The sequence below is a fragment of the Bactrocera neohumeralis genome, chromosome 2 (assembly GCF_024586455.1).
Source record: "Bactrocera neohumeralis isolate Rockhampton chromosome 2, APGP_CSIRO_Bneo_wtdbg2-racon-allhic-juicebox.fasta_v2, whole genome shotgun sequence".
Classification (NCBI taxonomy): domain Eukaryota; kingdom Metazoa; phylum Arthropoda; class Insecta; order Diptera; family Tephritidae; genus Bactrocera; species Bactrocera neohumeralis.
The window spans coordinates 3,739,997-3,767,420 of NC_065919.1; the positions used below are offsets into that span (position 1 = coordinate 3,739,997).

At 32.1% G+C, this 27,424-nt stretch overlaps 1 protein-coding gene across 8 annotated transcripts in view; it reads right to left on the reverse strand.

Annotated features, from left to right (window-relative positions):
* The window catches only part of LOC126751158 (protein roadkill), a 178,285-nt gene that overhangs the window by 6,156 nt on the left and 144,705 nt on the right, over nt 1–27,424 (reverse strand). For 7 of the 8 annotated variants that reach the window (XM_050461199.1, XM_050461198.1, XM_050461196.1 and 4 more), the window contains 6 exons: nt 3,826–3,976; nt 1,886–2,007; nt 1,349–1,510; nt 974–1,269; nt 634–812; nt 138–280 (listed from right to left, as the gene is read on the reverse strand). In XM_050461199.1, the coding sequence (XP_050317156.1) occupies nt 138–280; nt 634–812; nt 974–1,269; nt 1,349–1,510; nt 1,886–2,007; nt 3,826–3,903 (980 nt within the window). In that variant the 5' untranslated portion in view covers nt 3,904–3,976. Of the gene's footprint in view, nt 1–137; nt 281–633; nt 813–973; nt 1,270–1,348; nt 1,511–1,885; nt 2,008–3,825; nt 3,977–5,707; nt 5,749–27,424 lie in introns of those variants that run through there. The other variant, XM_050461195.1, reaches the window with a different exon arrangement.

Below are 27,424 nucleotides of genomic sequence, written 5' to 3' on the forward strand. Positions count from 1 at the left end.
TCATTTTTGTTTAAATCAAACGCATTCACTTATTTGTTTGTAAACATTTCACACACAAAAGTGTATTTATAAACAAATAAATTATGCGTTGAAATGACATATGTACATATGTGTGAGTCTTTGTGGTAGATACTCACGTATTTATGAAATCTATGGTTTGTGCTTTCAACTGGTCCGCACTATGGAGATCGGCTAATATTAAAGTTTCCGCTGCGGTTTCCACGGAGAGATTAAGGCAAAGCGCCTCTTCACACATCACTTTCAGCTTTTCGAGGGCATACTATAAACAAATGAAATACAAACAAATACAAATTTTAGAAAAGTGACGTGATTAGTTGGAAAAACAAATACGTTTGTGGAAAAAGTACAATTTTTAATGTGGCGGAAGTCGAAAGGCGTTTCTGGGAAATGTAGACAGCAAAAGGGGTACATGACTTTTGCGTTATAAAGATAATTGGGTACAAAGGAGGCTTCGCGACACATAATTATTAAAAAATATGCAAACTTAAGTTGTTGATGAGCCTCTATTTATAGTGTTATTAAATAAAGTAATTGATTTAGCACATTTTTGCACTTTTGACTTATGCCTTTTTGCCAAAATATTAAATATCGAAATTATTTAAGTATTCTCACCTTATCAGCAGCAGCTAGGAGATCATCTGCCATTTTTTCTAAATTTGGCGCTTTGCCTGTGTAGATGAAACGCAGCATTTCGCGCAGGACTTCGTGATCGACGTCGTGTATATCGACACGATTTAATTTGCGTTCCTCCATTTCGTGCTCGAACATAGCATTAAAGACTTCACTACGTGCTGTGTAAAGAAAAAGCAATTTTAGAACGTACACAAAAAATGTTTATAAAAATTATGGAAATATCACAAAATATCAAAATTTCAAAAAATTTCAAAATTTCAAAATTTCAACATTTAAAATATATGTAAGAAGATTTATGCTTGACTTAAATGCGCCATACCTGCCAAAATAGCTTTATGCGCTTGAAATTCCCGTCCGGCCACCGCCAACGTAACATCACTGAATTTCTCATTATCAAATAATGCACCCAAATCCTCAGATAATCGACATTCGGGTACTTTGAATTGTACAATATTTGATTGACCAGAGATATTCACACTATCAGCTACAACGCTAACTTCACAGAATATGGTTAATTTGTCCTCAGGCAGCAGACCGTTGGCCTCATCTAATAGAAAATCTCGTCTTATGAACTTTTTGAAGCCCCAATCTTTGCCTTGTACAAAACGGTAAGCTCTAAAAGGGGATGGAAAAATGATATTTGCGCATTAATTAAAACTGTGTGTCAATAGGAAAATGCGCTTTGTGTATTTACCTCTGCGATTCCATGGCTTTGGTTTCTTCCCTTTTCGCATTCAGTATGGAAAATTTAAATTTGGCTCTAACTTCTGATTTATTACACGAAACTAATAATAAATATAACGACAGGTAGTCTTTGCTTTCCTCATCGAGACCTTTTGGATTGACGCGTAAACACCTGGAAAATGGTAAAAGAAAAGAGAATATTTATAAAATTGCTGCTATTTTAAGAAAAACGTATTATTAATAAATTATTCTGAATTTTTCTTAATTTCTTAGAACTAAATACTATTGTAAGCCGCCATAGAAGCTGAACAATCGAAATCAAGTGCTTGTGTGAATAGCTTTTTCAATTTACGAGACATCTTCACCAAATTTGGCTCGGCAATGATGCAATCTTCAAAATTATTTAGATTGGATCACTACAGCATATAGCAGGCTGACCCATTAAAGTTCTTTTAAGGAATATTTTTTATTTGTGAAGGCTATTATAGCTTCCTTGCAACCGAAGTTAACTACTTTTCTTATTTTTTTTTATTTGGTCTTTACTCACCATTTCAGTTTATCACTAGCACCGGCAGAGAATGTGGACGATTTCAGTACCTCACCCATTTCCTCGCGACAAAAACTAAAGTTATTTATGGTCCACATATAACTGAATTTCACCACTTTCACCTAAAATAAAATATAAGCAAATTTATGGAATTAATAAAGAGTATTAGAGGTAATGTTAAATATATATATGTACATATCATAATGTATATTATATAATAATATTATATAAGATCTTATGTAACTTAAAGAAAATTCATGTGTGGTGAGAAAATATTCAACGAAATTTTTTTCTTTTCCAACACTTATGGTGGTTAAATATTATTTTAAATAAATATCGAACAATAGGGTATCGAAGGAATTGTGAATAGAAGCAGCCATATATAATAAATAACCAGACTTTATATATACTATACATATACATATATATATTTTTTTTAATTTGGTAATTTGTTTTTTAATGAAACTTTATATTTTTTATATCTAAGTATTGTATATAAATACGAAAAAACATTAAAGCGAAATTAACTCAGATTTCATGAGAAAATTTATCGAAAAACAAAAGCAACCAAAAATTATTATGCGTTTAGGGAGGGTTCAAATAACATTTTTGTTTTTGTAATTACAATCGAATGATGAAGGCAATGAAATTTGAGGCAATAAAATAAAAATTAGTAAACAAAAGAATGAAACCAGAAACTAAATGCAAACAAACATTAATTAAAGATTTTCTCCAAGGAAAATTGAAAAGAAAAGGAAATACATAGTTTGAGCAGCTCCCTTTTTTTATTTAAATGACGCGAATGAGGGATTGATGTATTGAATAAAAGTTCTAGTAATTGATAGAATAATGCTAGCAAGGGCAGAGTGTGATAAGTATATACAGATGTATGTATGTATGTATGTATGCATAAGTAGTCACAAAAATCAAATTGCAGGTAGTGCGTGTGAAACGCTTTAGGTTGACGTCGTGATGGCGCGTTGCGCTGAGTGGTGACGAACTAGCACGCGAATTTTGTTCTCTTTTTTCTTCAATTATCTTTTATTTTTTTTTGCTGCCGCGCTTGCGAGTTAGCAGAGCTGAGGTTGAGAGGAAGTGAATATTTCATCGCCACTTGAAATTCAATCATTCAAGCGACGAACGAGGAAGTGAAATATGCTACATATAAAGCCAAGGTGCATGCGAAGAAGGTCAGGGTTTCAGGTGTGCACAAGCGCAGCACATAAGCAAGCCAGCAAGCAATGCGAGCAAAGCGCACAAAAGCCTAGTGAAATGTGTAGAATTGTAAAAGTACAAAAAAAAAAAAAAACAAAAATAACAAAAAAGAATAAAGGCAGTAGAGCGCTTGAATTTCATTGCAAGCAAACAATTTTTTATGAATTCCTGCAGTTTCTCAATTTCACATTTTCTACATTTCTCTACGACATTGTTGCTGTTTCTACACTGCGCAGTTGCCCAGTGCATTACACAATTGCTCATTGCAAGTGTACATATTTATACAAATGTGTATGAATGTGTGGCTGTAGTTTTGTAAAAATTCTTTATGTAAACTTATAACATGTACTTGAGCGGCTGCCAGGGGTTGTAGGGTGGGAAAATAGTTCGCTGTGCAATACTAGAGTTATGTTGACATAATTTTAGTTTCACTTAAGTGTTAAATAAATAAACTGCCAATTTGTGCATATATTTTGTAATAATATAATATTTTTTTATTTGCTTATTTTGTTTCCTTAAATATCTTTATTAATTTTTAAATCTCTTAAATATTTTGTTTAATATAAAAATATTTTCTTTATTTTTTTTTATATATTTTTATTAAAAAATCATTATTTTTTTAAATTTTTTTACTAAAACAAATATAAATATTAAAGAAAATAATTATATATTCTTTTTAAATTTTTTTAAAATTTATTTTATATTTTATTATTATTTATTCTTACCTGTGTGTAACACCAATTTTCGGCTACGGGCGTATTTACTTCCTGCAGAGGTGGCGATGGTACTCGACTGACCGCCATTGTACTACTCGATGCGCTCAGGTTAGATGTCACTCTAGCGGCTTGAATTGCCTGACATTCGTTCACCGGCAATCTGCAATCATAAATGAAAAAGCGAAATGGTGAGTACAAGTTGAAGTTTGTGTAAATAATGTGCGCTAAAGAGATATATGTTTGTATGTGAGCTATAGCTATCTCAGTCTAACGGTTGTAACAGCCGTTTCTTGCTGTGGCATAACCTCAAAATCTGTCTTACTAAAAAGTTTTCAAGATCTTGTCAGCGTAAAATTTTTAGATTGTTTTTAGTGTTGGAAAAATGTGAACAGAACTTGCTACCACAAAATCAATTTTCTATAAATTAAGTACAAAAAAATAATTTCTGGTATACGAAATAGTTTATAGCAAAGCTATACCGCTTTCAATTAGATTTCAGTTAGTAAAAAGGAAAGTGATTTTCAAAGCAAAGCTACTTTGTTGGTAAAAAAAAATAATTTGGCAAAACAATGCATTTTTAGCTTTACAAAACAATTTTATATTGAGCTTTCATTATTTTTCTTTGCTTAAAGCTTATTGGCGATAAGAATATTCTCTGCTCTTTTGTTATATTTTCTCAATTTCAAAGCACGCTTTTTTCTTGCACTCAATGACAGTTTAAATAAAAGAAATTATTGTGCTTTTAACCCTTTTTAGACAAAATTTAAAATTTCTTTTCCTTGTTTTGGTTGAAGAAGATCTTTAACAACTCTATTGTTCTGCGTATTTTTCTGAAACTATTTTAATATCTGCAGTTTTATGTTGACACATAATCGTCGCACAATCGACGTAAGAAATCTTCTGTAAGTAAATGTCAGTTCGAAGCTTTTGTTGTAATGACGTTCGCTCGTCATCTATTGTTTTGAAGTTCAAAAAGTAGTTTTTATTATTTTATTCTGTCATTCAATTGCTTTGATCTTAAAATGTTTTGTTTAGAGAAAAGGGTTAAAATTAAAGAACTATATCTTACATTACCTCTGGGTTTAACCATATAAGATATTTTTACATTTGTTCCCTAAATAATAAAGCATGCATCATAGAGTTTTTCAGAAATAATATCTGTAGCTATACAAGTGTGAACTTTTTTACTCTTTGAATTATTTGATCGCAAAACGGAAACAATACGGGTTAGATATAATGAGAGTTCAGACTTGGGAAACCAATACAGACTCAAGGTTACTTTATAAAAAATATTTATAATATTTTCCTTACAAATTCTTATAACTAGATTGATTATTTGCATTGAAATGAGCAACAAAAACTAAATTTTGAAGTCGTTCGCACGAGAGGTGACTCTGCGTGACCAAAGCCCGGTTTATAAATATCACAAATACATATTATGTCACATCAAAAGCTGTTTTAAGCTACAAAAGTAATAACATTGATTTTTAAACGTTATTAAAGCTAGTGTTTTAGAGTTTCAGAAGCACACTGTTGTTACGAAAATAGTCAAGTATTGCAGCCAATACGTGACAAAGCCCACTTGGACGCGGCATAAGAAATGCGTTTTGTTGTTGTTGATACTTTTTAAATGCATAACTGGTGATGTTTGATGAAACATTGCAAATTTGCAATGTCATTCGGTAGTTTTACACTAACATTTGTGGCAGTAAACACGCGCATACACACACATACACGCGCACACAGCACTCGTTTGGCCATCAGAAAAGTTCATAAAACACGCTTCATATAAGATCGAAAATAATGTATGCACCAAGCTAATAACCTTTATAGACGCACAGCGGCAAAAACAACAAAAAAGAACCAAACAGCAACAACACTACACACTCACCTCGCCGGTTCATAAATTAAATCCATTATATTGCGATCGAATTCGATTGGTATTAATTTTGAATGAGAATGTGCCGTGGAGACGCGGAACGGCGTGATGGTGCGCAATGACGATGATGAAGGTGATGACGCGCTTGCTGGAGGTGGCGATGGCGTTGTGGACGGAGTTACTGGCGCTGCTGTGCTCGGTGAAGGTGATGATGACAAAGCGGAAGAGGCGACTGCTGGCGCGGCCAATGCCAACAATAAGGCAGATGGCAATGATGAAGTTGAAGTTGTAGTTGTAGCCGCTGCAACCGAGCTGTGGCTGTGGCTCAGCTGTGACGTTGTAGAGGAGGGCGCTGAGTCTAGTGCGGATCGTGAAGCTGTAGACGAAGATGACGATGAAAACGAATGCGAAATTGATGATGACGAAGACGACGGCGACGATGTAGAAACGGCTGTGCTTGTGGACGACGGCATTAGTGCCGACGTCGCTGTTGCAGCCGCAGACGCTTTCGACGAAATGTATTTTAATAATCGCACAATTGCCGAATGCTCCAGTTTGAGTTAATTTATTGAATTAACTGGCATTAATTGACAAGTTGTGGAGCAAAATAAATGTGGTGTGGGGTGTTGAAATAACAAAAAAATAGACTATAGACAACGAGAATAACAACTAAAATTAACACGAGAGTAAAATGAGCGCAAATAAATTAAGTGTGTTTGAGGACGCGTGCTCTGGGTTGAGCTTAGTGAAAGCTCAGCGATGTGCAAGTAGCTTGGCCGTATGCAGTTAGTTTTGATTTAAACACAAAGAGCTGAGCGCTATTCCTCGTTATTTATGTTTGTATGCAAAGGGAGTAGTGCGAAGGCTTCACGAAGGTTGGACGGAGTTGTTATTAGGCGGTGATATTTAATTTCATTTATGTGCACAACATTTTTTTAACGAGCCGCCGTTTTAGTATTCATATATAATAAACATTTGGCACATTAACTAATTAAATAACACAATTTAACAACAAAATTAGTTTTCTGAATATTTTTTCACTAAAAATAAACCGGCGACTGTCAACGACGACTCACAATTAAAGAATACCGCCGACAGGATCAATGCAGGAGCCACTAAAGCAGGATACACGCACTGCCGTCTTCGAAGCACAAAGAACAATTCTCACACCGACACACAACACTGAGCAGATGATTTCTTATTAAGAGAGCATTGCAGATGCCGCTGAGATGGATGAAGAAGGTACCGTAAAGCAGCGCAGCGGCAAACAGATGACACTAACAAACAAAACAGAACGAAATTGTCAACATTGGCAAGGAGGCAAAAGACAAAAGGCAAAACGAGCGCTGAAAGTGCGTTTCATTGGCTGCAACAACTGCATATTGGAGGAGACATGAAAACAACAATGACAACGACAAGAATAGGAGGTAAGCAGGCAGTTGGCCAGTTATTTCGTCGTCGCGCTCTCTCGCCGCACAGGCAGCTAGCTGAAATACGGGAATCTATTCGTAAGCAAGGCAATGAAAATGAAGACTACAACGCAGTAATGCACAACAACAACAATAGTAAGAAAAACAAGCCGCATTGTGAAGTTGAAACAATTTCAAAATGGTATGAAATAAATATTTACGAAACACCTATGCAGCGAAAAAATCAAGCGTAGAGGCAACAACAACAAACACGCATTACAGTGCAAAAGGAAGGAAGTAAGATAGCGAAGGAATCACTGTGAATTCATTTAGGTATACATCCATACATATGTATGTGTGTATGTGCGCCTGCATCATGAGCTGCGGTTTCGTCGCCCTTCAAGGTAGCAACACTTTAGCCGCCGCGCTGCTGATAACAATGCCATGCCGTCGGCCTTAATGATGCTGCTGCCATTGCTGTCGGTGAGCAGAGTGGCCGAGCGTTGCGCCGAAGGAAGCGGCTGCAGTTTCAAGTACGAATGTGCACACATACACACACCAAAATGCCCAAGGTGTTATGCTAAAAATTTAGCTATGAGTTTGTGTTTGTGTGCAATATGCTGCCATGTAGGAATTCTTTTTTTTTTTTTTTTTGAAGAGTGAATTACTTAAGAATTTTGTTGTGTAAAAACGATTTAAATGCAAAATTACAGCTCTTATTTTGACAACAGATTGATTTAGAATTTTTTAAATTATTAAATAAATTATACACAATTTTTATTAATTTTTTTTGACATTTTTTTCAATTTGTTTAATAATTTAAAAAACTTGAAAAAATTAAATAAAAAATATGTAAGTGAATTATTTATTTCAAGTACGCAGGGTAGTTTTTTAAATTATTTAAACACTAGTGTACAGTTTAATTTCTTGTCTGAATAAATTTCACTTATTTTTGTTTATTGTGCGAAATTTATTATTTCTATTGAATTCAACTTTAAATTTAACCTTATTTATACATAAAAGCCGGGTATTTAATATGAAATGTGTTAAAATAAGAAAAAGTAAGAAAAATTATAATTCTTGCCAAAATCATTTGACTAACTTTTTTATAGGTTAGGTTAACCAAACTTTTTTTTGATATACATAGTATATAGTATGAGACTATAATTTTGAATAAAATTTTAGTGTAAATAAGAATCCAAAGTTTGCGATTTCCAACATTTGTATAATAAATAATCGATTCTGAACTTTAATTTTAATAAAATAATCAATTTTAGGTGTCAAAGTCAAGAAATTTCCTGCAGGGATTTCCCTTACCTAGGCATATGTGCATACGAGTATATGTATGTAATTGAAAAGGTAATACACATAAACACCCAGCATAAATGCAATAAATATAAAGGTAACGAATAAAGAAATATCCTGAGGCACAGCGATGAAGTCCTTCAAAGGTCTGCAGTATATGCAGGCTCTCATATAAGGACAAATACATACAAACGTCATGTGTATGCAGGTAAACAAGAAGGACAAATGCCACTCCTAGTTTATTGTAAAAGTCCATATTACTAATACTAAATATGTACTTACATATACATATGTATGGATTTGTACTAGAGATGGCGTATATCACAAAAAATGTGTCATATTATTATTATATTTTTTTAATTTTCTATATTATTTTTCCCTAAAAGTTTCTACGTTATCCATTTTCTGGCAAAATTTTTGTAGTCACAGCTTTTCTGACACCACTATTATTACGGTATTGTAATAATTTTTATTGCCGCAATTAACTTATGCTAATTTCAACTGTCGCTACTAATACGGAAGGGTGTGAAAATTTACCATTTTAGTAGTTGTGCATAAATTTCACAACTTAAAAAAAAAAAAAAAAAAATAATCAAATTAATTTTGTTAGCGTGTAGCTTCTTCAAGTTCATACGTGTGTATGTATGTGTGTACATATATGTAGTAATTGTGTGGGTGTTGCAGTAGCTACAGTCTTTTTGTTGTTGCTTTGTTTTGGAGAAATCTGAATACGATTTTTCATGTGGCAATTGAAAGTGTGTGAAAGTAAGCTATTATTCATTTCTTAAAAAAATAATTAATTAGTTTAAAACGATTTAAAAGTGTATTTGTGTGTGTGTGGATTGGAAAACTGTATATAGGTTTAAAGAGAAAGGCTTAACACATATTTATTTAATTTTTTTTGGAACAGAAAAGCAAAATCTGTTTTAACTTGTTTAAAAAAAATTAAAATTTATAAATTTTAAAATTAAAGTATTTAATTTTTTTTCATTTCATTTTAATATTAAGTGTAATTAATTTAATTGCTATATTGTCTTGAAATATTTTCAGATTTTTATATATTATTTCAATTTTAGATCTAAATTTTTAGTTTTGTTATTATTATTATTTTTTAATTTAATTGTAATTTTGTACATATGCACATATGTATATTTAAATTTATTTTTAATCATAATTTTTTCTTAGGTTTGCAGTCAATAATGCTGTGAACACCATTTTGGTTGTAATTGACGCTGCTTAAACCACTTCGCGAGGCAAGTCAATCATTTAATTTAATTATTTATATTTTTTTTATAAATAAATAATAAAGGCTCTAATAAATAATTGGATTCATTTATTACCCACAGCAGCTTACATAGATCAGCCAAACTAATTAGTTAATTATTTTAAAATTTATTTAATTAAAACTATTTAATAAATTTTGAATTTGAAATTAATTTGTTTAATTAAGCTTATTATTTAATGAAGGCATTTTTTAAATTTTTAGAAAAAAAGAATATTTTTAATTATTTTTTGAAATAAAAATTTTTAATTATTTTTATTCATTAGAAAATTTTTTATTTATTTGAAATTATTGAATCAATTTGTAATTAATTTTGTTAATTAAAGTAATTCTTATGTTGATTGAGGTAATTTAAATTTGTTATGATTGTTTATTTAAGAATATAGTATGACTTTTCAATCATTTTGTTTGTTCAAAATTAATTGAAAAAATTCAAATCTGAAATTTTTTAATATTTATAAATTTGTGTTTCTTTATTTGTAAATGATAATTTTAAATAATTAATTTGTTTGTTAATTTATTTTTCTTAATTTTTTCATTACCATTTATTTTTTTATTATTACATATTTTATTTATTAAATATTATGTTGTTTTCATTTTCTATTTTCTTTATATGATACTAAATAATAAATACCATTTGTTTTATTTTTATTTTTAATAATTTTTTTTCATAACTTTTTTTTATTATTAAAAATTTTAATAATATTTTTTTAAAACTATTAAATATTATTTTATTTTTTTCATAATATTTTTCGGACATTACTGTATGTTTTCCAAAAAGTCTTAAGCCTAAATATCACATTTATATATTTGAATAGTTTCAATTCGAAATGCCTGCTTTGCTTTAAGCCAACTGGCACAATAAATTTTATTCTTTTAATTTTTTTAATTACGCTAATTACTAATCAATAATTTTTTTTAAATCTGTCAATAAAGTTTGATAGTCATTTATAGTCTATAACAGTATGCCCGGCCACAAAATAATTAATCACATTCCTATTAGCAATTGGCTATGCTAGTTTTAAAGCTTAAAGTCCACAAAATATAAAAAAGGTAAAAAAATAACAATAACAATAAGTAAAAAATTAAAAAACAAATGAAATTGAAATTGAAAAAGATTGATCGTGCAAGTGATCGCATTGAAGCAAGTTAAATCCACACATTAGTCAGCGGCAGACGCAATTATGCACGCTTGTGTGCTACAATCATTTAAAAAAGCAAATGCAATGTGTTGTCTTTGCTTTTGTTGGTGCAACGGCTAAATTAATATAAGAAATAACGAAGAACTCGAGGAACGCATGCATGTGGCGCTACTGGGTGGCCTCATAGCGGCATTTCTGCTGTCAAACTGTCCATCTCTTCGACGCGCTTCAGCTTACTGTGTGCCTCTTTTGATTCTAGGCGTTGCTTTAGCCGGCATGAATGCTTGTCTGTAACAGCGCCGCTGTTACACGATGTGTCTTAACGCCTTTCTTCACAGTCACAGTCCGCGCGAAACCAGCTGTTTCTACGGATTTGCTCTATTTACCGCGCTTCAAGAATGCTTCAGATTAGTTTTGATGCATGTTGCAAGCCGCATGTAAGCAGCCCGCTTCTAATCAAGCATCGGCTACAATTGCATTTATGACATGTCTTTCAGATTAGTTTCCCTCTTATTTTTATTATTATTTCATTTTTTTTATCACTTCTTATGCGCAGCTTCCATAGCTTCGTTTGCGTGTTGGCGTCACATCTGCCGTCTTAAATCAGTGCGCTGCGCAAAACATCCAGCCATCAATAACTACCTCTGTCGCTTGACCCTGAAGCGCTGTGCCTCGCTCGCCCTCAATCCGTTTACCTAAGTATTAAGCGGTGCTCCTTTTTTCTTTCTTTTTGTTGCTTTATTACTTTATTGCCGCACATCCAGTATTTAACGCACGTTCGTTTATCTATTCGTTACGCTGCCTTCGCAAAGGCAATCCATCTAACCGGAGACCACTGCTCCAACACACCATAAATGCCTTGCTTTGTGCAACTTTGTGTCTGTCAGCCGGCACATCGGGATCTATCCATCCATCACTGGCATGGTTAGCCGCCCTTCTACATCTGCCTCTGTGCCCTCTCCAGCCGCTACGTCCATTTGTCGTTGGCTGCCCTCTTAATTCATCATTTTTATTTAATCCGCCGTTTATGTTGACTTTCTTGGCGCGCTTGGCTGGGTTGCTTGCTTGGTTCTTTGTTGGGAGCGGCGACGGCGACACGCAGCAAATGTTGCATGCAGTAAATGTGCGACAGGCCCGGCTTCCTCGGACAGCTTATGCGTCATTCCATCGTGTATCTATTCAATATTTCGTACACCGTATATCACTTTTTGATATTTGCCCCTTTTGTTTTCACCTTCTTTTTTAGCTTTGTATTTGTATTTCTTGATAGTATTCTTCGGAGATCTCGACACAGGCTGCGTTAGTGCTGAAGGTGCGAATGGTATGTATTGTAAAATTATTAATGATCCTATTAGCCCTAAACATCAGCTGCCTTGTAAAAATGAGTATTAAATGGTACAAAAAGTTTTCGTGATTCGAGTATTAAACGCCTTTGTGTCTTTAAAATGCTCCGCACGTTGCTTAAACCCGCTCGCGAGGCAAGTCAATAAATTAATTTTGTTAAATATAATTTTTTTATAAATCACTTAATTGAGCTCCAAATGATTCTAATAAAAAATTGTATTAATTTATTACCCAGAGCATCTTATATCCGCCAAATTAATTAATTATTTTAAAATTTATTTAATTAAAATTATTCAATAAACTTTGTTAAACAAACTAAATACTATTTAATACCTTTTAAATTTGAAATTAATTTTGTCAATTAAACTAAATAATTAATTAACGTATTTTTTAATTTTTTAGCATAAAAAATGTATTTTAATTATTTTCATTTAATTTAAAATTTAATTTAATTAATTAAAATTAATTTTTAATTTGTAATTAAATTTGTTAATTAAAGTATTTATTTAATTTTATTAATTAAACGTTTTGCAAAAGGACGAGAATAATTATTTTAAATTTATTTTGCTAATTACATAAATTAATTAACTAATTTTGTTAATTTAACTAACTCATTAATTGGTTAATCAATTAATTTTGTTGATTAAGGTAATTAATTAATTTAATTAACAAAATTTTTTAATATTTTAACAAAATATTTATTTTTTTTAATTTATATTCAATTGAATAATTATTTTAATTAATTAAAATTATTGAATAATTTTTATTTGGAATTTATCTTCATTTTGTAAATAATTTTGCTAAGTAAAGTAATTAATTAACGTATTAAATTCTAGTTGTATGCTGTTTTTAATTGGATTTAGTTCAATCAATTTTTAAATAAAATATACATATGTATGTATGTATGTACATGTATAAGTATGTAGACTGGTAATGTCCACCCAGTTTGAGTAATTGAAAATTTCCCAACTGGATAATTGTAGGAGTTTTCACTTGCGCATTTTCACTACACAAATACAATGCAACAATAACAAATGTCTATTGGAAGTAATTACAACAACAGCGCCAATATAAGCATAAACCCAAGAGATCACGCTTACTTTCCTTTACCGGTCGTTGCTTATATCATCAGCGGCCAACCACTTGGCTACCCCCTTTCACTAATTTTCCTCACAACCAACAACAACAATAATAAAAATAGATACATATAGCATAGCTTAACTGTGCAGCAACTGTTTAATAAATTCGAAGCAAAAAAAGAAATTATAAAATAATAAAAAATAAACTTAAAAAATGTGGAGTTGAATGCAACAACACAATAAATACCGTATGTAAATGATAGTAAAATGCGACGCCGACGACGACCACGACGACGGAGATGATGATGGCGTTGATGACGACGAAAGGCGGACTAATAAGAAACACTTTGCATTAATTGAAAATAAAGAGGCGATAAAATTGTTGCTGTGTTTTGGGAAAAAGGGTAGAAAGCCGACATGTGTAAAAGAAAACTATGCAGCAACAGGCAATAACAACAAACGGCACATTAATAGAGCGCAAGTTATTACTGCTACTGCTGGCAAGTCAACGAACAACAGCAACAAAAACAACAACAACAACTAACAACTAATCGCCAACATCAGTGAAAACAACAAAGCCATTTTAATTTAAATAAACGTTAACTTTCATGTTAGCAGCACATAACAGATGATAAACCAACGGGAATGAAGATATGTTGGAAAAAAATGCGCAACTTGAGTGAAAAACTCGCCACAGCACCCGACAACAATAAATGCCCAAACAACGTAACGGAGTGACAACCGAGAAAAATAATGATTACATATGTATGTATGTATGTACCTATGCATGACGGTGTGTATGTATGTATTTGATGCATAATAAAAAAGTGGAGAAATTTTTGTAAAACGACGCGAAGTGATCTGCACTTCCGGTTGAGTTTCTACACCCACCAGCAGCACCAAGCCGAAGACACGACAGCGATTAACGGCATCAAGCGAATACAAAGCCAGCCATATAAGCACATGATCAACAGACGAACTGCAACTTCAGACAAGGCAATGGCAAAAAATGGTGAAAATCGAAAAAGCAGAGCAGAGGAATGGGTGGAAGCGACAAGGCGTCGCGAGAGGGAGCAGAGCACACACAAAAGGCAACAAAATAAGCTGAACGTGTGATCAACAAGGTGTAAGACGGTGGTAAGTGAATGGGAGTTGCTGATTATATGCATTCAGCACAACATGCAGGCAACAACAAACACAGCATGAGCAGGCAAAAAACACACACAGGGAGAGAAATGTTCAGAAAGTAAAAAAAAAAAAATTACAAATATCAAAGCAACCCTGTGACTGCAACGTGAATTCAAATAATTATGTGAGCACCTTAATCACACTAATTCGAGTAAGTACAGCAAATTAGTCAGACGCGAAATAAATCTCAGTTTAGAATGTTGGATAATATAAATACAAAGTATACAAATAATTGGTCATAAACAACTTATTTAACAACAATCATCATCTGCGACTCATAAATGTTACTTTTCATGCACATAAATTCAAAAATATACAGACATATATGCAAATGCGCATATTTATTAACAAAGTATGCCATAATTAAGCACTAATAAAATGTTTATTAATTAATGAATGGCACTTAAATTTTTAAATTAAAAAAGTATGGAAACAAATTGAGAAAATATCTTATTAGTGTTGCTCTAACTGTCGTCTACGCTTTCACAGTATGAAATCATACGATAAATGTTGTTATATACATATGTATGTTTTATGAGTACATATATGTATGAGTGCATGTAGTGTATCTATAAATTAGCTATTTTATTACAAAGCAAGCACGCGTGTCGCTTTCAAAGCGAGAAATTTATGTTTAATGCTGCGAATGTTCTTATTTTCGCAAGATGCCTCTTAGGTGGAAAAAATATGAAAACACCTTAAAAAAATAAATAAGAAACAACTTTAAGTAAAATTAAAAACGTTAAAAAATTAAATTTAAGAAAAAAAGACACTGAAGGACAAAGAAAGTTCTCGGAGCGCCATTCACCTGGAAGTGGTCAGAAACGATTACATATGGCTCAAGCAGCTCAGAACTTCCGGTCTTAGACCAAGTATCCTCTGGGTAGCCAATGAACATCTATATGAAGGCGAGCTAAAGTTAGAAGACAAACATCTGCCCCAGAGGTTGTGCGCTGTATTTGAGATCCGCAACGTAAAAAACGCCCTAATGAAAAGAAAACAACAGCCTCCGACATATCGCTGATTTGTGCCCACGCCCCGATGGAAGGGAAGGACGATATGACCAAAGATGCCTTCTATGAGCGCTTGGAGCGCACCTACGAAAGCTGCCCCGCCACGATGTCAAAATCATGCTTGGCGACGTTAACGTCAGGGTTGGGAAAGAAGGTATCTTTGGCACAATGGTCGCCAAATTCAGCCTCCATTATGAAACATCCCCAATTGGGTTGAGGCTGATTGACTTCGCCGGAGCCCAAAAATGGTTATCTGTGCTACTAGATTCCAGCATAGAAAAATTCATCAAGCCACCTGGTTGTCTCCGGATCGAAAAATTATATCAAAAAAGGAAAAGCAAAACATTCTTTTCGTTCAGTATTATTTTTTTTTTACTTTTTCCAAAATGCATTAAATGCTATATGCAACGAAACATAATATACAGATAACCATACCGAAAAATTTTACATAAAATTATCATACATTTTTACGTATTATTTACATGTCATTATGACAGAGTTGCTTTTCTATTTCACATGGCTGTAAATTGAAGCGATTTCGACCATGGCTTCAAAATGACGATTTCACTGTTGTGTAATTTTTCGAGTACAAAAACAAAAAAAAAGCAAGTGTATATTTTAAGTTACGGAAGTGATGTAAATACGAACACAAATACATATGTATATATACACATTTATGTATGTAAGTACTATATGTAAGCACATGGGCAGCGAATAAAAACGGACTAAATAATATGCATATGACATTTTTCAAAGAGCTGACCCGAAAAATAAAACAAAAATATAGAGACAAAGGTAGAAACGAAAACAGAAAAGTAGTAAAACATTAGGTAGGTTAAATAAACATAATGGAAATCCATGTGCTTAAATAGCAATGGAAATCTAGATAACTTAAGATATTATTTTTTAAACTTTTTCTAATTAAAATATTTTTTTTTTAATTTCTAATTATAATAATTAAATTTTTATAATATTTTTTTTTAAGTTCTTACGTTTATAACTACAATTTTTTTGTTTTATTTATTGTTTTTATAATGTATTTTTTTATTTTCATTATATTTTCTTTTTATTTTTATAATTTTATTATTATTATACTTTTTTTTAAATATCTTACTTTTAAATATGATATATTCATATAATTTTTCTTTTGGTTTACTATTTTTCTAATTATTATTTTTTATTTCAAATTTTCATAATTAAATTTTCTTTTATAAGTTTTTTAATATTTATATTTATAATTTAATATTTTTATATTAATTTTTTTTGTTTTAAATACCTTATTTTTATAATTTTATTATTATTATTTTAAAAATTGGTTTTGAATTATATTTAAATAATTAATAACGTTTATAATTTTTTTTACTTCTAAATATGATATATGTTTTTTTTTTAATTTATTATATTTACAATTATTATTATTATTTTTATTTCCAAATTATTATAATTAAAATTTATTATTATATTTATAGTTTTATATTAATTTTTTTAATTCTTAATTTTTATAACGTAGCGAAAAGAAGAAATGACTGGCGCGTTGTTGTTAACTCGGCTACAATCGCGTTAGCGGAGTCTACGCCAATTAAGAAGAAGAAGAATTTTTATAACTTTAATTTTTTTTTTATTTTTATTGAAATTTTTTAAATTTATGAAATTTATATTATATACAAAATTTGCAGTAATGGTATTTTTAATATATTTTTTAATTTTATAATTATTTTCTTTTCTTTTCGTTTATTTTAAATATATAATATTTAATGTTATTTTATTTTTTTTAATATTGTTTTATGTGGCTAAGCAACCGATGATCAACGCTGTTGTAAATTTTGTGAAACCGCAACTGATATATTACTTAACGCTTACTTTTTACAATACAAGCCACCATTTGTTGCGTGTGTGTTTTTCCCCACAAACTACCCAAAATTGGCTTTAAGCATACCTTATTGGGTGATAAGTTAGCGTGTCGTCGACGCTAAGTGATGGCTCGATCACTCGTGTGACTGATTCCACTAAGGCCCTGCTTGTTGTTGCACGGTCTGAACATTTAACACAACAAATGCGCGCTGATCACCAAAATTAGCTGTCAACCAAAAGTGCAAAAAAAAAACCAGAAATTAACACGAAACTCCCCCGAGACCGCAGTGAAGCGGAGTTAGTGACTACACTGCAACTAAACGAGCGATCGCGCCAACGCGATCAGTTGTCGTGTAAATATAAATACATAATTTGAAGTCATTGTGATAAATAAATGAAAGTTTCGCGATTTGCTGTTGTTGCTTTTTTTAATGTCTGTAAGCATTAAAGATGATTAAACAAGAGGCTTTAATAGCCTAAACTCCCCAAAAAAAATGGTGAAAAGAAAATCAAGCAACAAAAAAGGGTTGTCAATGCGAAAGCGGAGTATTACGTAAGGTTGTCGTGGCATATATTTGTATGTAGTTTTCACCAAAAAGGAGGCGTCTATGAAAATTGTGCGGCATGCGCGAGCTGGTTGGCCTGGCGCTTTCCCGCCATTGTTTTCACGCTTCAATAAGAAAAAAGTGAAAAGGTAAAAAATTTAAATGTAAAATAATATTATAAAAGAAAGAGTGGCAGCGTGAAAAAGCGTGGGCGGCTGATAATGCCAGCGGCGCACGACAGCTTTTCACTGCGCAAAGCCTAAAACACGCTTCCGCATGCAACGCTGCTCTTTCACTTTTCACTTTATAAACATAATAGAGAAAAGAAAACAATTAAAGCGGGCTGTGCGAGCGGTAAGCGCGTGGGATAAACCACCACAAGAAGAGAAAAAACAAAACAAAGCACAAATTATACAAATTTTAAATCCAACAAAAAGCCGTGAACTAAGCACAGGAGTTGTATAATAGTTTTCACAAAATTTCGAAAATATCCATGCAACACAAACAGCAACAAAGATTACCAAACAATAATACAGTAAAAATGATAAAAAAAAAACTTAAAAAGAAATGGTAACAGCGCGATCACCTAAAAGTCGCTGCGCATGCGCAAACGCCAACTAGCGAGGTGCGCGAAAGTCAGCCAAAGCGCCGGCGCGCTCATGTGCATGCGTGTATATGTATATATGTATGTGCGGTCGCTATTAATATACGATCGCCGCGCTCACAAATCAATTAAAATAAAAAAGAGCTGCGCGCAATGCACACGAATAGAAAGCGCGGCGCGAAAGCTGAGAGCGACGAAATCAGCACGTGAAACGCGTGAAATGCCAATGAACGAGAGTTTTGCGAACACAGCCGAACTCAAAATAGTAAAAAGTGTCAGCGGCCAAGCAGGCGCATAGCCGCCTTAGTTTATGGGAGAAATGCAAACGACACACACACACACATGTGTGTTATGTTAAAGCGCAATTGAGCGCACAGTGGCGTTAGAGCGCGTCACCGATTTAAATACACATACATATGTACATGTGTGTGTGTGTGTGTTAGACGGATTTCTCCCTTGGCAAGTCAAGCCGGGTGCAATAAAGGCAAATAAGCGTCTGCTACAATTTCAACTTTTTTCGCCCACTTTTACATGGCGGTGAGAGTTGGTACGATTCACGCGTTGGATATCACCAGCTGGTGAGAGTGGAAAGGCAGCACGTTTAAGCACATGGCTATCACTTTATTTTGGTTTTCTCTTACTCTTTCTGCTTGTTTTTTTTTTTTGGTTTTGTTGCTTTACTCCCATTTGTATTGATTGCAAGTTGGCGGCGGCATGGACTTTTTCGTTCACAAGGCGCTTGTGCGCTTTCTTTGCCGCTTTTACCTTTTCTATGCACTTTCTATACAAATGGCAATATACATACATATGTGCGCGCATATATAAGAAATGGTAATGAAAAACTAACAGCAACAATAACAATAGCAACGCATACAAACGCTTCATCTAATGCGTTACAATTTGACCATTTGTAAGCGGCGCGGAGCGGCGCAAAGCGGCATGGCGCGGTGTATGCGCGTTAAGCAGCGCCTGCAATTGAGCTGAGAGAAAGGTAGAGGTGGACACCAAAGTGTGCACATACGCCTGTATGTATGCGTGTAAGTGGTGTGCGCTTGAACGCTCAGTGGTTTGTCGGTGAAAATGAAAATTTTCTTCATTTGTTTATGGTTTTCGAAATGGTGAAAATTTGCTAAGGAAATTCGGGCGCCGCCGCGTGAGTTTAATCAGTGGAAAGTGAGGGAAAAGCGCTTGCTACTGCATATAAAATGATTGCTTTTGAAAGTATTTAGGGGCAGCTCGGTGACAGTAATGGTTTAAGTGTTGTTTAGGCATTTCCAAAATCGAACTGTGAGCATTTACATGTGCTGAGGGAAAAGAAGTTGAGAAAATGCTTTCTAATTCGGGTGGTTTTTACAAGCGGTTCAAGGTTTAACTTTTCTTTAGAATGTTGCACATTGCTTAATCGGCATGTAGTTGCTTTCGATTCACTTCTGTCTGCTTTAATTTATTTTTACAGCAAAAAAAAAAAATAAATAAATAGACAATAGTTGTATAAGTATGTGTTGCTAGAGAAATTATTTCTAATAAGAAATAATTATTTCACTTTACTTTAGGTTTAAAAATATTTACAGAAAAATTAAACTTCAAATGTTGCTGCAACAATATTGCCAGCAACATTTTATTATAAACATAAATGTTGCTGCAGCAAAGTTGCTAAGCAAATTTTTTTAGCAAAATCAAGTAAACACTTGATTTTTGGCTTAAATCCAAAAACAGTTAGTTTTTCTTTCTATGTCCAGCAGTAATGTTGCATGTAATAATGCTGCCATGTTATAAGCTGCAAAGTGTATGTGTACATACGCGTACATATGTATATAAAAACATCGCTCACTACCGCGTGAAAACACGCACAATTGAATGAAGAAAATCCATATGAAAACCCAAAGAAAACGCATGACATTTTTTGGTTGTTGACTTGTCGCATGCAACGGCGGACCACAGTTCAACAACTCCTGCTGCTAGCGCATGCAAACATTGAACAATCATTCCGCGGCAATTATCAGCGGTTTAACCGGCAACAAGAAAGGGGCAATAATCGTAAACAAAGGCAATCGGGAGCACACGCTGACAAACGGCGGCGGAGGTGCAAGGCAATCGCCAGCCGCAGCAACGCTACTGGCGACACAAATGCGTGAAAATGCAAAAAAAAAAAGACCAAAAAATGGCAACGAAATGAAAGCAACAAATGAAATGCGGCGAAAATGCATAGCTACGCGCATATTCTCTCCACGTGGGATACTCTCTCTTTTTGTCGTGCGCGCTTTTCCTCAGCGGCGGCGACGGTGACGCCGGCCGCTTTTGCTGCACATTGACTTTAAGCGCGTTCACCGGTGAAATGTGGATGCTACTTTTGCGCCAATTGTTGTTATTTTATTGTGTTGTTGCTGCAGCTGTAATTGCAATTAAATTTCATTTTTAGTGAAAACTTTAATGTGCAACAGCGCCACTCGTTTTGTTGTTGTTGGGGTGTGTTGCATTTTGAGTGTGGTTTTTATTTCTTCACTGCTACTTTTCCCGCCAATTACGTACTTGCATTTGATTTGACAGACTTTCGACGGAGGAAATTTTTTTTAAATATTCCTAATTTTTTTTTAATTTTTGTGAATTTTTTTTTGTTCCAATTTTAGTTTTTTGTTTTCTATTTCATTTTTAACAATTATTAGTTTCGTTTTTACATTTTGACATAACCTCAAAAAGCTAATGATATTACTTTTGAAAAGAAAAACAAAAATTTTAAGAAAATAAGGTAAAATATAAATAATAATAATATAAATAATTAATATATAATTAATGAAACAGAATAAACAAATTAAATAATTTTAGATTATTTAACTAATTTTTTATCTATTGCAGCAAGCTTGAATTTCAAAATTTTTGTTTTTTGTTTTTGCAAAGTACCGAACATTTTCTTAGCAAAAGTTCAAAATATATATATAACACAAATATATTGGTGCGTTTTGACAAAAGTTAGCCCCCACTAAACTCTCCAAAAGTCCATGAACCATTTGATACCTCTCCTGCATCAGGTCCAAGTAAACAAATGTATTAAGATAACACCAAGTCGTAGGACATAAACGAGTGCACCTTTTTTAGGTCAATGAAAGTGTAAGAATTAATAAAAAAAATATACATATGTATAAATATTATAGATTTGGCACATTGATATCATAATAAAAACTAGCAACAAACAAACTCAAAGTGGCACTCAATGAAGCAAAGGCATATTTATTGCTATTGATAAGAAATCAAAGCGATTAGTTCTCCATTTTTTACCGCCGAATTATGAAATTACGAAAATAAAAGCTATCATTGACCCAAATTGATATTCGGCAACAATTGTTTAAAGCTGACTATGCAATTTTTCAGGCATGAACATATTATGAAATGATGATGATGTTGATTCACACGCTACTGTACTTATTAATAAAAATAATATTTTGCGAAAATTGTTAACAATAAGTATATATGCATATGTTTTTTAATTGTAAATTAAAAAACCTATTGCAGAGAGCTTTTTAAAGAAGTAAATAATTAAAAAAAAAAATTACCAAAAAAAAAAAGAAAAATAAAACAAATATGTTTAAATATAATAAATAAGCATTTGCAAAACCAAAAATAAAATAAAATAAAAATAAAAGCCTAAGAAATAAGAAAATAAAAATAATATAGCAAAAAAAATATTTTTTTTGAATGTATAAATATTAAATTTGATTAAAAACATACCGTTTTAGATACTTATTTTTTTAATGAAATTTTTTTCTGATTCATAAATAATTTTAAAATATATTTTCTAGTTTATATGTATATATTTTTAAAATTTTTTTTTAGTTTATAAGTATTTTTTGTTATTTTATATATATTTTTTCTAGTTTATACTATTATTGATTTTTTTTAAATATTTATTTCCTTGTTTATAATTACTTTTAAAAATTTTGTCTTTTTTCTTACTTTATAAATATTTTTAAACTATTTTTTCTAAATTTGAAACAAAATTTTCAACCAGAGTGTCAATTTTTTAGTTAAACAAATATTTTTTTTGTTTCTATCAAAACAAGGATATAATATTATACCAAAAAGTTATAATTTATTTGATATGTTTTAAAGATAAAGAAGAGATCGATTTAAAAATATTTTCGATACAAAACGAAAATACTGGTTTAACTAAAAAAATCACTTTTTCTTGAAATAATTCCTAATGCAGAAAAAATTCTAAACTAGAAAAAGTATTTATCTCTTTTAATACTTTCTTTTTTTCAACGAATTAACTTCACGAATGCCAAAATTAGGATTTTAGAATTCAAATTGTTTATTTTAAATTTTTTTAAGTACACTGACAAAAATTAAGAACAAAAATCAAGTGCAAAGAATTTCAACATCACCGCTCAAAAGCACTGCAATAAATTCTAAACAATCCTTAAAGGCCACTTGAGTGCGATGCGTGCGTGATTAAAGCAAAATGCCGTTCATTTTTCCAATAAATTGCGCCTTTGATGTGAGAAGCTCGAATTACCACTTGGGGAAAATTGAACGACTGTATACTTAAGCGATCGACTTCGCAATAAAGATGTAAATTTAAGGCACATAAACTGTGTGAAATATGGCAATGTACATGGAATCAAGGCAATTATGAACGGAAAAATCTAAAAAGCAGAAACAATATTTCAAGAAACTCGTAAACCCTATTTGAGATCGTTTAAGAGAAAAACACGAAAAATATTGTTTAAGGAAAAAAATCACTTCTACCAAACGCTATCAAACTGACGCCGAACGAGGCAAAGAATCACAAGCCTGCATACCTATACACCCACTCCGGTGCTTCAACTGACCAGCTCTGTTCAACCCAAACTGGGCGGAATTGAGTACAAACTGCCACACTCTACGTTGTTTGGGAGTGTGTGTGTATGTGTGTGAATCAAGAATATTTCGGAATTTGAAGCGGCACAGCGCCACTTCGAGGGAGTAAAGTGCAGAGTAAAAGTGCAAAACGGTAAAAATGTTGCTGCAGAGAATGCGGGGCGCGAGGCGAAACGAGTGAAAATTGAATAACTTCACCGCTTAACCTCATAACTTAACCTCAAAAACACATAGTAAAGTAAGTCAAGTCAACAAACCGTAGCCAGCTGCTAAGTGGTGGTGGTGTTGTTGTTGCTGGTAGTGATAGTGCTTCGCTTTAATGACAACTAAATGAGGGGAATTGGAATTTGAAGCAGAAATGGGAGGGAAAGTTGGAAAAAAAGCAACGAATTTTGAAAGTGATAAGAGTAGGGGGAAATATTTGATTTTTTTATTTACGGAAAAATATTTTTGATAAAAATTTACTTTTTACAATCAAAAAACGATCAATGGTAAGGAAAATAATAATTTATGGTTATATAAAAAAAATATATATGTATCTTAGCCAAATCGTATCGAAATGAGCAAATTATTGAAATTATTTTTAAAATTGAAAACAAAAAAAAAATATAACTAAAAAAATAGAATAAAAATGTCACATAATTTGCAATAAAAATTTATATCTTAATTAAAGAAATGATAAAAATGATAAATATATGTATATATTAATAAAATATACATAATTCGAAACAAAAAAAAATAATAAAAATTTTTAAAATAACGTGAAGAAAAATTTCATAAACTAAAGAAATTAAAAATATAAGATTAGTAAAAAATTAGAAGTTTCGAAAAAATTAAAGTATAAAAAATTATTATTAAATTATTGCTTTATATATAAATATAAATTATAATAAATATATTTAATAAAAACTTATCGCATTAAAAAAATAAAATATGAAAAATTAAATAAAAATATAAAATCAAATAAAATAAAATAAATATATAACAGTAAATTTAAAATAAATAATATAAATATTTAATCACTAAAAAATAAATAAAAATAAAAAAATCTTAAAATTTTTATATAATTGAAATATTCCCTATGCAATACTTTAAAGGATTTTTATATTTAGCTTCAAGTGCGTTCAATGCATAATGCAGCATTTTGTATGTACGCTTGTATGCACATATACACATACATATGTATGTACGTATGTATGTATATTTTTCTGTACTAAAATGTCAGTCAAATGAGTACGAAACAAAAAAATTAAAATAAATAAAAATAAATAGGCATTAAGCAGCAAAAGTAACACATTCGACGATGAGCAACAACAAAGACCGCCATAAAGTTTAAGTAACAACAACAGCAAAACAAAAAAATGTAATAATAAAGAAAAAAACAAAAACATTTAGGTCATCAATTCATCAATTTACACTCGCGCCAGCAACTCCAGCAGTGCAGCCGCCGCCGCCACCAGCACCATGGCCCCGACACATTGCGGCGATGGACTAAACGGCAAGCAAAACTAGTTGGAGCTACGGCGTGTGTGTGTGCGCGCACAAGAAGAAGTTCTATTCTGTGATTTTTTTTCATCTTACACTTTCTTAGCTTTCTTCGCTGCCGCTTGGTGGTGTTCTTTTCACTTCAATCAAATTTATTTCGGGTGTTTCATGTGTTCCAAGTAGTTCGGCGTTTTGCTTTCGGCTTTGCCGGTTAGCTACTGCAGGCGCACGCTTTTTTATTGAGCACTCTTATGTTCTAATTTTTCGTTTTTGGAGCTTTTGGAAGCTGTTCAACCAGAAGTTTCGTGTGTTGTTGTTGTTGTTCGGCTTTTATAATTCTATTTGAATATTTCATTGTTGTAGTTGGTGGTTTTATCGTTGCTGGGCCGCTACTTCTTTTCATTTTTGGCTATGCGAGAGAAATTATCATCACAAAACACCAGCAACAACAACAATAACAGCAGAAAGGAGGACAGCCGCCAACAGCGCGCGAACTGAGCAAATGAGGATGCAAAGAAAGCAACCAAATGTGGCGTAAAGTGAAAGAAGCACCAATGTGGCTCAATGGCTCGGCGGCGCTGCAGCTCCACGCCGCGCAGCAGACAATTAGAATTGTGAAAGTATGCGCCACATACACACACAAACACACATAGTTGTTGCTCTCTTGCCACCTCTAAGTACTAAGTTTGGTTAGATAATGGAGGTTATGCTCGCAGTGTGGCACTCGTACCACGATGTTGGCCTCGCTTTTCTCTATTATATTTTATTGGCTGCTGATTTGTGTTTTTGTGCTGGTGAAATTGCTGACATTTCGGTCGCTCAAATGAGGTTGCCGTTTGCCCGTTTGGAGATTTTATTTGTCGAACATTTTTTCATTTGTCAAAGTAACAACAAAAAAAAAAACAAAAACAAATTGGTAAACGTAATGAGGTCGATAAATAGATATGGATACTGAGGAAGACCTCCATTTAGGAAATCATTTTATAAATGTTAATATGAGATAAAAAAAATGAAATTTCATTATTCTTCGAATATTTCGTTAGAAAAATTATAAACATTTTTTAATACTGCAGTTGAGGTGAATGGCGTACTTTATGAACATAACCTCAAAATTTTGAGAGGTTAATTTTTTTTAAAGCGATAATATAGTCCAGTCATTTAAGCCTAAATTAGGTAAGAATCTCGGAACTCGATATACCCATTTATATGTCTGTAAATACTTGTATATTGACACCCTAAAGTTTAGGAGGTTAAGAATTCCGAGGTGAACTTATTATGATGACTGAACTAATTAGCCGATTGCTGCTTTTATAGGCTCTTAGAACAACAACTTTGATGAACAGTGTTTGTAAATGACTGCAATTTGTGATCAAGTTTTGAAATAAAATTCAGAAATCTTTAAATTTTAGAAAGTTTGAGCTGATATAAATCAATTAAAGAAAAATTGATGACTGGGATTATATAAAAGCGAAATTTTATCACTTGTTTTGGCTAATATTTTGATTTTTTAATCAGTGACATTTAATAATTAATATATTAATTATAATCGATATAAACACTATTAACGGAGTTAATGTTTTTGTTGGCTTTTGGTTAAAATGAACCCGAGTTATTAACGAAATATTATCTAACCCATTTCAACGCAAAAAAATCTATGGGGAAAAGTTAAAAACATTAACTTAGTAGAAATTTGCTTAAATTCTGGCGAATAAAAATGTAAAAAAAAAATCGATAAATAAGTTGGGTGAAAGAATATAATTAATTCTGAGCAAAAAGTATTAAATAATGTGAAACAAAATTGAAAATTGAAACATATATTACAGTTCAGTAAATAAGTTGAGCGAATTTTATATAAGAAGCACACACTTTTATTAAAACAAAAACATATCGATAAATTTGAATCCAAAAGCTTATAAAAGCGTATTAATAACATAGTAAAAGTTTAATACAAATATAAATGGTTTCTGTACGATATGCGGAAACAAAAAAATATCGATAACAAGTAATCGTAATCGAAACATTTATTCAAATATCGAAAAAATCGATCAATTATGTTTTGCTGTTTTATATTGTTTGTTGACATATTTTGTCTACTGATGTTAATATATAGCAATAGAAATATAAAACAAAAACAACTCCGTAAACACGGCATAGCGCAATTTTGCAGCAAAAAATAAATTACGCGCACACATGCGGAATAAATGGCAGTGACAAATTCAATTAAAAATGAAAATTAGCAGTATTAAAGAAAAATAAACGGTACTTTAGGCCAATGAAGTGGTCAGCCGCTGTGGTTTTCCGTCCCTCGTCATCGAAAATAGCAACTTCTATAAGAATGCCTCAAGTATCAATGGCGTTTATTGTTGTTGCTGAATTTTTATCAGACAGAACAATTTCATTTTTACATACATACGCCATCGCTCAATTATTTGTAAGCTCCACGGCTGTGACATTTAAATGTAATAAATATAATATATAGCAAATACATCTATATATGTATGTATGTATGTGTATATATATGTATGTATGTGAATTTAATCACGCCAGCATTTGCGTATGAAAGCGCTCATGTGTGTGTGCACGAGCACAAAAGTATTTATAAGCTCGCTTTCAAGGCCTCCAAAGGCA